This window comes from Mustela erminea, chromosome 6 (assembly GCF_009829155.1).
Source record: "Mustela erminea isolate mMusErm1 chromosome 6, mMusErm1.Pri, whole genome shotgun sequence".
NCBI classification, from domain to species: domain Eukaryota; kingdom Metazoa; phylum Chordata; class Mammalia; order Carnivora; family Mustelidae; genus Mustela; species Mustela erminea.
In genome coordinates this window covers 20,703,807-20,716,548 of record NC_045619.1, presented here as the reverse complement: position 1 = coordinate 20,716,548, position 12,742 = coordinate 20,703,807, and the positions used below count along the sequence as shown (strand labels likewise).

Genomic DNA, 12,742 nt, shown 5'->3' with positions numbered 1-12,742 from the left:
GGGAGTTTTGGAGTGGAGGAAGCAGGACCAAATTATTAAGTAGTTACAGATAAAGGCTCTGGATTCCTACAGACCTAGTTCCTGTCACCCACACCTGTGTGACCTCAGGAAATTTATCTGCCCTTCCCCCACCTTGGTTTCCCCTACAAAGGAGGATGATATTGGTACCAACACCAAGAGTTTGAAAGCAGGGTTAAGTAGAATCATGGCTTTGGAATCCTCAACATAGTAGTGGACACACAAAAAGCACCCAATGCCTCTTAGGTGGTGGAGTTATCCCTGGACCCTCACTGTCCTGGGCATTTCCTTACCCCTTACTTCTAGCAACTTTGGTCCAGGGAAGACCACCTTCCCCACATCCACAGCAGAGTCAGGCCTGCAGATCTTTCTAAGCAATGTGCCTTGGAATACTTGTCTTACTGGTTTGTGGAAGTCTGAGCCAAAAAAAAAAAAAAAATAGCATTTTCATTCTGTACATCACAGTCACTTGATAGTTGGGGTTTGTGTGGCATGGATTACAGCTTACAAAACATCTTCACACACATAGTTTATTTAATTCTCAAACATCTCTGTGAGATAGAGATGTCTTTCCCATCTTCTATCTGAGAATAATGATTCTGAGAGACTGAGAGACTCCCTCAGGTGTCATGATGTCCACACTTAGGATTCCAGGTTGGGCCTTTCATGGCCAGTCAAGTCCAGCTTGGAAAGATGGGATTTCATCTCTTTCTGTGGAAGATCTCCAAACTCCCATTCCCTAAAGGTCTCCTTGGCATTGGTGTCTGAGACACAGAATTTCCTGTTGCTACTCACTTTTCTGAGCAAGAATTTTTTTCATTCACATCGCAGAGGGAATTTGAGAGAGTAATTTTTTTGATTCAGTTAATACTGATTGGGAGTTTTTAGGGCTCATGTCTCTATAGCAGATTATCATGGATCTGTAGGGGATGGTGGAGACCAGGCTGCTGCCTCTAGCCTTTGGGATCATGTATAGACAAGATAAATTACCACATATATGTAAGTATTTATAAGGTTAATTGTTTTTACAAAGAAATAGACTTAAAAATGGGCCCATTCCAGAGGTAGGTGGAGAGAGCAGCCTTCCTGTTCATTCTGCCATCCTGGAATAGAATTGTTTCCTGATTTTTAAAAAGAAATCAAGACCCTAAAAAGTATGATTTTTTACTAGTTTGAAGTCCTCATTTAAAAACCTGGGTGATAATTCTCCTGAACTATGAGCTCTGGAAGGCAAATTCATTTGTTCCTTTGTTTGCTATCTTCACCCCTAATATTTGTACCTGGTTGAATTTTTCAAATTTCTCTTAGATTTTTTCCCCATCTTTTTGTCCTATTTTTTCATGTGATTCGAAATTGCTGTTCCAAGTAATCTTGTCCTTCCATGGTACTGGACAAAGTTAAAGGGCATCCAGTGACCTTTCTCTCCCTGAAGCCCTATTTTAAGTCAGATGGAGAGTTTGGGCCTCTGCACGGAGGCATTCTGGCTCTTGCTCAGGCGGATTCATTTTCCTCTCCACAAGAGGAAATCTAGATGGGCTAAAGGGACCCACATAGCAGTTGTCAAGTGTCCTCGTGTTTTCTTGTTCTAGGTTCCTATGCAGGGGCAGTGATTGCCATGCCTCTGGCTGGGGTGTTGGTTCAGTACATTGGATGGGCCTCTGTCTTTTATATTTATGGTGAGTAATTTGACTTCATGAGTTCCCATGGATGACTCATAGAGATGGTATTTTACTGTATCATGGGGTTGGCTAAGAATTTACTATAGGAAGATAGAGATGATTAAAACAAGCTTATCATATAAATGGAATACTTGTCTGCTTAGGATTCTTTTAATGCTTATATGAAAGTTGGGTTTATTAATGAGAACAATATTATCTTTCTTTAAATACCAGTTAACAACAACAATGGGCAGCAGTGACAGCAGCTGACAGCAGTGACAGCAGCAGGGAAAGCAAAACATACTTTCTTCTAGATGGACATCATGCCATCTGGGAGTATTATGACAGTTGGAATATTTAGAGATGGAGGACAAGGAAACCACATCATTAAACATTTTGTTTTTTACTGCAGGCATGTTTGGGATTATTTGGTACACATTTTGGCTATTGCAGGCCTACGAGTGCCCAGCTGCTCACCCAACCATATCCAGTGAGGAGAGGACCTACATAGAGGCAAGCATAGGAGAAGGAGCCAACGTGGTTAGCCTCAGTGTAAGTACAGAGGAAAGATGAAGAATGGTCTCTTTTCTACTTCTCTTAGTGATTGTGTTGTCCTCTTAAAAAAATAATATGTCAATATAACCACCAAAAATCTCATGGTGTTTTTACTCTCTAGAAATTTAACACCCCGTGGAAAAGATTTTTCACATCATTGCCTGTTTATGCAATCATTGTGGCAAATTTTTGCAGAAGCTGGACTTTTTATTTGCTGTTAATAAGTCAGCCTGCTTACTTTGAAGAGGTCTTTGGATTTGCAATAAGTAAGGTAAACACAGAGATGCTTCAAATGTTCTTGAACTTTAAATCCCTTGCTTCGACTGAGAAAATCTTTGCATGACAAAATAATTAATGATCAGCATTCATAACAGTTCTATGACACCTAATACCCTAGAGGTCAGACAAGTTCTACGTTTTGGGCATGGTATATATAGGCTATTAATTTCTTCTTCATAAGGATCAGAGCTATATTAAACTGCTTTTAAAGACTTATGTTCTATTTGATTTCAAAGTGGTTTTGAAGCTAAATTCAAGAACTGCATATTAGGTAAGGATAAAAAGATTTGAAGGTAAGATGTTTTTGTGGGTTTTTCCCCCCAAATTACTCAGTGAGTAGCAGACTATTCCTCTCTCTGTAATGGCAGTTATAGCAATAACAACCATTGCCTTGTATGGTTTATAAAGAACCTCTTTCAATGTCCCCAGCCATTGTCATGAGGTTGTCTGTGTTTCAGGAAGGAAGGGTAGATGTAAAACATAAACCATCATCATGAAAGACACAACCTCCTTTGTACTAGGGGGAGAACAGTAGCCTAGGAGAGGTCATTGTGTGTGTAGCTCCAGGTACTGTCTGAAATGACCTTGGAGGAACTAGCATAGTCAAGTCATAATGGCTGCCACCAGTGAGCGCTCACTCTGCCACAAGTGTTTGACTAGCATGTGGAGGCACTATGGGAGGTTCTTGGGCCTCTTGTCTTGTCTTGTATGTCCTCGAGTCTTGTCTGTCCTCAAAGAGCTTCCAATCTGGTCAGAGACACAGGTCTGTATTTAAAATAATTCACTCATTCATTATTTATTACAAAATTCAGGCCCATCTGGGTGCCAGGTAATTAGATAATTAAACTCAGTCGGGGCAGGAGTGGAGGGGACCCAGAGAATTGGGGAAGTGCAACTCTCCATAGCAGCTAAAAATAGCTCATTTCTCCTTTGTATTCCAGGTGGGTCTCCTGTCAGCAGTTCCCCACATGGTAATGACCATCATTGTGCCTATTGGAGGACAGTTGGCTGATTATTTGAGAAGCAGGAAAATTTTGACCACAACGGCTGTCAGAAAAATCATGAACTGTGGAGGTACTATGGACTTCATAGGTGACTTCAGTAGCCTTTACAGAATGAGATGAAACTGAGCTGCAGAGCATATCCTGGAGGTTATATCTACCCATTAGAAAGGATCCTGGGGTGCCTCATTTGGTTGGGAAGCCAACTCTTGATTTCAGCTCAGGTCATGATCTCAGGGTTGTGAGATCAAGCCCTGTGTTGGGATCCATGTCAGTAGAGAGTCTGGTTCTCTCCCTCTCTCTCTCTCTCAAGTAATTAAATCTTAAAAAAAAAAAAAAAAAGAAAGAAAGAAAGAAAGGAAGAAAGGAAGATAACAAAAGATCTTAAAGTCTCCTAAGTTAATTATCCAGCGATACTTGAGCGCCTATCATGTCCCTGCCAACTGGTCCTCCAGCCCATGCTAGTGCAGCCTGAGATAGGACAACTTAGCTGGTAAATCAGTACACACCTCCAACTGTAGAAATGCTCTTTCCTTTCGTCTGCTCTTAAGCCAAAGTGAACTGATTTCCTGTGACATACCTTTATCATTTGTCCTTCCCATACATCCTCCCAAACACATAATCCTTTGCTTATGTAGTTTATTCCCTTATCTCTTTCCCTTTCTCCACATACAGCTTTTGGTAAGAAACACAAGAAAAATATTTTATCTGAATAGTCTTCTTTCCTCTCAGCTTATGCTTGTATATGTGGTGTACACACACACACACACACACACACACACACACACACACGCACACACCCATCCTCTTTTCTGTATTTATTTCCTGCTTTATGCTTTGATTTGGCAAAGACAAGGAAACAGGGTGATTTTCCAAAAGAGATAGGTGAAAGTAATTGTGAACCCCTGCCATGTTTATGACTGCTTACCTTTTTTAAACCTTCCACTTTTTCCTTATTTCTTTTTGTTTTTGTGTTTTAAATTAGCATTTATTGGATGCTTTCTGTGTGAGACACTAAATGACATCTTTTATACACATTATCTTATTTAATACTTATAACCATGCTGTGGTTTACAGTGAGGAAACTGGAGTAAAGAAGAATGACTTGTTCAAGTGGCAGATGTTGTGCAAGATCCCAGGTCTGTCTGAGCTCATTGCCAATGTCCCAGTCGCTGCTGCTCCTCCTCCTCCTAAGGACTGGTGGGGTTTGAGGTGGACAGGCAGGAAGTAGAGAACAGCGCCATCTATGGGTGAAAAGTCGCAAGAGCTACTACATTGGAATGGAGGGAACAGGTGGACAGTCACTCTAGATTAAATGGGTCAGGGCCATTTAGAAATGAAGAGTACATAGAGATTGCACAAGGGCAGACATAATCTGGTCCCACAGTATTTCAGGTATAAAGTCTGACCAGGGAGTTTGGGAATAATGTGTTGGCATCAGGTGTCCATTGACGTGAACTTTTTTACAGGAGACTGAAGGTTGGCAGGTGTGGACCTGCTCTCTGGTAGGTGAGAGGTGAAGCTCTGGGGCACTGCATTTATGGTAGCTGAGGTGAACAGATTGATGCCCCCCCAAATGTTCAAGTTCTAATTCCCAGAATGTGTGCTTATGTTTCCCTACATGACGAAAAGGAATTTTGCAGATATGATCAAATTAAGGATCTTGAGATGGGGAGATAATCTTGGATTATCTGGGTAGACCCAATTTAATCACAAGGTTCTTTCTAAAAGGAGTCAGAATCAGAGAAGGAGATATGATGGTAGAGGCAAACATCAGAGATGCAGCCAAAAGCCAAGGAATGCAGACAATCTCTAGAGCTGGAAAAAGCAAGAATGGAGTTTCCCTAGAGCCTCCAGAAGGAAAACAGCTCTCCTAGCCTCCTGATGTTAGCTCTCTAGGACCCATTTTGGTCTTCAGACCTCCAGTACTGTACAGTAGTAAATTTGTATTGTTTTAAGCCACTAAATTTGTGATAGGTTGTTACTGTAGCAATCAGAAACAAATATAGGAGCCAAATTTTTCTCCTCTGGTCATCATGTTCTGTCCCAGCTGAAAATCTCCCTCCACACCAGGCCCTGGATATCTCTTTCCATCTCTGACTCTGGTCCTTCCCTTGCTCTTTACTGTGAGCTCTGCACACCTCCACCTCTTACCTAGTCCTCACCACATGTCCTTCCATATGGGTTCATCTTCCGTCTTGTGAAGTTGACATCAACCTTCAGTGACTGCTCCTTCCAATGCATACACTTGGGTGGTAACTCATCATGTTAGCTGCCGTATTATAGCTCTTGCAGGAAAGTGTTTTAGGCAGAAGGAACAGCATGAACAATGGCCCTGAGGCAGGCATGAATGTGGCATGCCAGAGAGCAGAAGGAAGGAAAGTCAGAATGGCTGGAGCTCAAGAGTGAGATGGAGGGTGACAAGAGATGGGACTACTCAACTAGGGCCAGATCTTGGGAGGCTTTGAGATACGCATAGAGCTTGGATTTTTTTTTTTTTTTTGAAATGCCCTGGGAAACAAATAGAAGGTTTAAAACAGAAAAAATGACATGATCTGGTTTATGTTTTCAAATCTGAAGACTAGAACATAGAACATAAGAGTGAAAGAAGGGAGACCTGTGAGGAGGCCATTTCAATTATGGTGTCTTTAACTAAAGTGGTATCAATGGAGATAGAGTGGGATGGGTTTCTAAAGTCTCTGAGCCCAACTTTCTTCTTTAAAATCTGAATAATAGCATTTACTTCCAGTGATTATTACAAATGTGAAATGGGACAAGGTACAAATGCACCTAGCATGGATCCAACCTATAGAAGGTTGTCAGCATATGTTAGTGCCTTTTTCCTCTCCTGTGTTTAAAACACTGACAAAACAGAAGTTTGTCTAAGGAGACATTAGACAACTATCTGCTATTCAAATGTATCTTGGATGGCCAAAAATGTATAACCTCTTAACCTGGAGCTTGAAGAAAAATTCTGGATTTCAACCCCACTTGCACAACTGTTTCTCAAGTCACATGCCTTGAAGACTCTGAACATACTGTATAGGACTGTCTTGTTCGTGTTTAATTTTACCCCAGTCACTTCAGCCATTGTCCCGCCGTAATCGACAGTGTCAGTGTTGGGTAGTGGTGGTGAGAATTATCAAAGATTTGACAGAGCTAATGAAGTGACTGTTGAAAATAAACCTTTTTTTTTGTTCTGGAAACTAGAATGCAAACATAGAATCTCCCTAGCTTCTCTCCCATCTTTAACAAACAAACAAAATAGCAACAACAAAAACCAACCCAAACCTCCTCACATGTCTTTTCATGTCATTTTATATTTTGAAATAGCAGACCAGTGAGTTCTACATTGTATGTTTTAAAAGGTGGTTGTCTTCTTTTGCTTATATGCAAAGATGCTAGACTAGAGATAAATACATGAAGAGAGAGCTTTGTGCCATCACTGAGGAAGCCAGATCAATTTGGACATAAGGAAGCATTTGCATGATCTTCTAGAGAACTTAGTTGGTTTCATGTTCTCAAAGAGGAAATACAGAGGACATTTCTCATCCTCTATCACACATTTCCTAGAGTCTGTCACCTTTTTTTCTTTCCATAGACAAGGGATGTTTGCTGCTAGAATTACTTAAAGCAAACAGATCACCTAAGACACGAAGCTCTGCTCTACTTCATTCTCAATCAGGGCACATTTCCAAGATCCTCAAAAACAGATGTCAAATCCTTGTACTTCCCTCCATAGTACATGTAAAGCGTGACTGAGGTAAAAAATTCTAGTCTGGCTGAATTGGTTGCCTGTGTGAACTTTTAGATTGTTTAATATGAAATGAACATTTTTCTCTGACCTTTAAATCCTAATTCTGTTTCTCTTGTCAGCTCTGATAGGTTCACTTTCAAGGTCTCTTGTTCACTTCTGAAGTTCAAGTTTTATCCTCAAGCTCCTGAAATATATAGTCCTATCGATAGCATTTTTTTCACTAGGAACATTTAAGCTCATAAATTATTTTTTTCCTCTTTTTGGAAATCTACTAACTATTTGGCAAAGATCATTTTTCTTCCCTTATAGATGAACCAATATTTCATTCATAAGTTTTATTCTTCACAAAATGTCTCCATTCTAATTGTTTGGAGGAATTAATTTTTCGGTACAACTTTTGTCTAGAGTGTTAAAATTAAAGAAGTTTCAGCCAGATGCTTTATTTAAGACATGGCACTTCTAAAGCACATATAGTTAGTGTATAAAACACTAGCAATTATCCCTTATATTTAATTTAAACCGTTGAAACAAAATTGATAACAAGTAACAGTGGTATAAACCCCACACTTGAGAAACACAGCTGTTTCCATTTCATGTGAGTTTTTTTAAAAGATTTTATTTGTTTGTTTGTTTATTGGGTGTGGAAGCAGGGGGAAAGGCAGAGGCAGAAGAGATAGAGTCTTTAAAAAAATTTTTTTTTAAATTTTTTATTAACGTATAATGTATTATTAGCCCCAGGGGTACAGGTCTGTGAATCGTCAGGTTTACACACTTCACAGCACTCACCATAGCACATACCGTTCCCAACCTCCATAACACAACCACCCCCTTGCCAACAAACCTCAGTTTGTTTTGTGAGATTAAGAGAGGAGAGACAGAATCTTTTTTTTTTTTTTTCGGAGAGACAGAATCTTAAGCAGTCTCCATGCTCAGCATGGAGCCCAATGCAGGGCTCCATCTCACGATCCTGAGATTATGACTTGAGCTGAAATCATGAGCCAGAAGGTTAACTGACTGAGCCACCCAGGAGCTCCATCATCTGATTCTTTTTAAGTGACCATCTAAAACAATTATTGATGCTTGCCTTGTTTCTTTGATAGTTTTAAGAAAATGAGCTCAGAAGGTAAGCAATTTACCAAGGTCTACAAAAAGCGTTTTGGCTTGAATTTCAACCTAACTGTCTTGACTCTGGGTCCCATTTTTCCCCCCTTTGCATTAATTTGTTAAATATTACTTACTGAGTGATACTATATGCTAACCAGTCTCTGTGTTATACATTTGGTATCTTTGTGGGGGAGGCAGAAACACAAATGAAAAATTACAAAGCAATTACGAAAAGTTCTGTAAAATTAGTAAGAAGAAAGAGATGTCAGCTTCACTGGTGAGGGCAGGGGAAGGGCAGGGTTGCCGGGGAAACTTCCTAGAAGAGGCAATGTTTGCATTGGACTTTGAAGGATAGTAAGTTTTCTCCAGAGAAAGAGAAGTAAGTGGTAGGAGAAGAGTATCCTGGGCAAAGGAAGAGCCTGTGAAAATACATTAGGGGCATGTAACAAATTTTGTGAGTAGGAAATGGCTCATGGATCTGCTTGACTACAAGGAGGGTTTTATATGGCCTAGGGTCAGAGAGGTGAGGGCTGGCAGATGGACAGCAGGAAAGGCTTATTATATGCACTATAGTGGTAATGTGGAACTCTTGATGAAAGTTTTAAGCAAAGGTCTGTGGTCTAGCTGTGTGGTTTAGAGAGAGAGAATGATGTGGAGAATGGGTCGGAAGAGGGGGAGATGGGGAGACCATAAAAGGAGCTGTTGAAGTTGTCCAGGTGAGAGGTTATGGGATCAGGACACGACAGTGGCAGAGGAGGAAGCAGGGGTCAGGTTGACACCTGTAGATTTGTCTGTGAAAGCTGAGGGAGAATGGGAAGTATCCAAGATGATTCTGAGATTTGAGCATTTGACTTTTGTTGGTTTCTTTCTTTTAAAGATTTTATTATTTTTTTAAGTAATCTCTACACTCAGTGTGGGGCTTGAACCCACAGTCCCAGGATCAAGAGTGGCGCACGTTCCACTGACTGAGTCAGCCGGGTGCCCCACTTTTGGTTGACTGTGCTTATGTGATAGGCACTGTATTTGATGCCTTATTTACCCAATTTTATTTAATCTTCCAGCATCCTACAAGGTTGTATTATTAGCACCCTTTTGGGGGACGAGGCATCTAAGGAGTGGAGTGACTTGTCCAGGGTCACATAATTTGCGATTTGTTGTGGAATCTGAGCCCAGGCTTGTCTGACTCTAAATCTGGGTTCTAAGCACAGGTGGACAGATTAATTTAGGGAGGAAGAGAGAACGTGGTGGAGGTGAAATGGTGGTGGTTTTTTTGTTTAGAAGTAAAGAATAGGGGAACAGAGATTTGATGTGAGTATGTGGTCTTTGAGGTGACTACAGAACAGTCAGGTGATGTCTGGAATCAGCAGACAGTCTCCAGAATGAAGCATCATAATCTTCCACCTCCCAGGACACTTCATATACCTGAAAATGGCACTTATATCATCTTTCTGTCAGCTGTTGACTGAACTTGGATGTGTGTATGTGTGTGTGTTTTGTGAGAAGAAACATCTCCATAATTTCCTCATCCTTTTTTATTGTACTGGATTCACTTATTTAGAATGAAAGGAACAGAAAGTACTTTTGTCCTGCTGTACTTCTGTGCAAATATCTCAAAGCTTTTATGCAGCAGTCTGAGAGCTTAGCAAACTTCTGGAAAGGGAAGAATTTTGCCTTGTGCTTTACAAGAAGTGAGGTGCTGGGTTTGTTTATTTGTTTGTTTGTTTGTTTTTAGATATTCACTACAGCTTTCTTGTCATTTCTGGCAATATATGTTAGAGTGTTATATTTTTCTGTGAGTGGCCATCACCTATATAATCAAAGGGGGATCACGGACAGTATATAAGAGACTTTTTGTATCTAGAAATGGCAGGGGCAACTACCCATGAAGCAACTGATAATAAATATTCCCCATCCCAGGGGCATCACTGGAACATGCTGGAAACATTCAGTATTCACAGTGCACCAGGGTGTAGGTAGCACGGCTCACAGAACACCTGGGTAATGTTAGCATAGTCATGTAATCATGAAGCATCCAGCTAATATTGCTAGCAATAGGCTAGGATGTAGATACTAAAAACTTAGGTCTGTGGAAATAGGAATAGATTCTTATTTGATAAATACATGAACTGAGCTGACTGACGTGGAAACAATATGTTTTTTTTCTCCCTGCTGTTTCCATTTGCAGGTTTTGGCATGGAGGCAACCTTGCTCCTGGTGGTTGGCTTTTCCCACACCAAAGGGGTGGCCATCTCCTTTCTGGTGCTTGCTGTAGGATTTAGCGGCTTTGCTATTTCAGGTGAGGTGTCCTTTCATTTTCCAAATCTTTTCTACAGGTTCAGTGAGTCTTGGGAGGAAGGAAGAGAAAAGGAATATTCTATCACTTTCCTTTAGCAGCCAAGCCATTCTCAGGGAACAGGCTCTGGGCTAGAGAGTTTCATCATGTGGGAATGATAACCCCCCTGAGCCATGGGCAGAGGCACAAGCACATGCCCCAGAAGAAGTGGTCCCTTCATACTTCAAGACCAGGTCACCCCATCTCATAGAAGCTCTTGTAAAATTTCCGATCTTCATCTCTAACTAGAGAATGGCTAATATTGGCTCAAAAGTCAGGTGATGTAGTCATTTGACATTATGTTATAAAATCCAAAGGGTTTTTTTTTTTTTTTTTTAGAGTGGAAAACATCTTTAGATTTTGTCTTCTCCATGGCTTTCGCTTTCTAAAGAAGGAAATGCAGGTCTAGAGAGGGGAAGTGACTTTCCTAACAGGCAAGAGCAAGTACTTAGAATAATAATGATGCTAGTGAGAGCTAACCTTGACCAAGCATAGACTCTGTTCCTGGTTCTGTTCAAAGCCCTCTGTGAAATTCTCACACTACCTGAGGTGGCCTCAGTCTGTCTCCACGTTTCACAGGAGTGAAGACCAGTTTACTGAGGGTGTGTGAGAGGCCAGGGCACTGTTATATCATGTCTTTGGGCTTCAGAAGCTTCCTATGCACAACTGGATGAAAAAGTAAAATTCAGTTGTTCTCCTACTTTAAACCAGACTGTCATCAGGCAGTGATCCCCTACTGGGCAGTTTACACAGATGGTGTGTATGTCACAACACTTTGAAGCAAGTAGATAATATCACTCGTTTACCAAGGAGGTACCTAAAACTCAGAAAAATCAGATCTTTTTCTACTGTCATATAGTTGGTAGCAAAGGAAGAAGTAAAGTTCTGTCTGGCTCCAAGCCTGTGCTCTTTCTGCTGTTCTAGGCTGCCTGAAACATCAGAATAAGAATATCCTGGAACAGAAAAATATGGAACCTCTGATAGTTTTTTAACCATCGTAAAATAAAGTCTTGATCTTTTCAAAGTAAATAGAGCTGTTGGACAGTGAAATTGGGGGCAAGGGGGTCTATTTTAAAAGCAGCATGCAGCTAAGAAATTGGGTTTGGAGGTGCATAGACCCGATTTTGAGGCCTCACTTTACTATTTGCTATTTATAAAAGAAAAAATGCTAAGTTACTTAAATTCTCAAGCACTGGTTTCCTCACCTAGAAATTGGAGAGGTATAATGGCAACCTCACAGGGGTTGTTGGGAGATGGCCATGAAATAGAGATAATTCATGCATTCACTTACATTTCCTGTGAGCCAGGTGCCGTTGGCAGCAGGAGGGAGAGTATAGCTGAAAAAAAAAATCATATGGCATCCTCATAAAGTTTACATTCTGGTAGAAATAAAGCATTTGAAACCCTTAGTCCAGTGCCAGATACACGACAAAATGAACAAGTATTCACTATTGTGAATTGTGTTGTTGAATCATTATTCATTCACTTTAGCCCAGGACTTCTCAAATTTTGATACACATACAAACCACCCCAGGATCTTGCCAAATGCAGATTCTGATTCAGCCCAAGATTCAGCATTTCCAATAAGCTCCCCAGCACTGCTGATGCTGCTGATCTATGGTCTATACTTTGAGTAGCAAAGATAAAGCCATCATGACTTGTTTCCAGTAGATGTGGATACCTTTCTGATAGCCCTGTGATGCAAAAGGGATTCATATCCTGTGTCCAGAGATAATGAAATATTTAGGCTCACATTGTTCCTGGATTGGCAATTACACTATGATCGGAAGGAGACAAACCCAATATACCAAAAAACAGCACCTGCCTTTTTTCTTTCTCTCTCTCTTCCTCTCTTTCTCTCTCTCTTCCTCTCTTTCTCTCTCTCTTCCTCTCTTTCTCTCTCTTTCTTTCTTTCTTTCTTTCTTTCTTTCTTTCTTTCTTTCTTTCTTTCTAACAACCCAGTGAGAAGGATATTGCTATATCCATTTTACTAGTGAGGACACCAGAGTTTAGAAAGGTGACTTAACTTGCCCACGTA

At 40.6% G+C, this 12,742-nt stretch overlaps 1 protein-coding gene across 1 annotated transcript in view; it reads left to right on the top strand.

The window, feature by feature from the left end:
- SLC17A8 (solute carrier family 17 member 8) overlaps positions 1-12,742 on the top strand; it is a 48,088-nt gene that overhangs the window by 29,588 nt on the left and 5,758 nt on the right. The window contains exons 6-10 of the mRNA XM_032346640.1: positions 1,608-1,694; positions 2,089-2,228; positions 2,353-2,502; positions 3,452-3,584; positions 10,558-10,668. Coding sequence (XP_032202531.1) covers positions 1,608-1,694; positions 2,089-2,228; positions 2,353-2,502; positions 3,452-3,584; positions 10,558-10,668 — 621 coding nt within the window. The remainder of the gene's footprint in view (positions 1-1,607; positions 1,695-2,088; positions 2,229-2,352; positions 2,503-3,451; positions 3,585-10,557; positions 10,669-12,742) is intronic.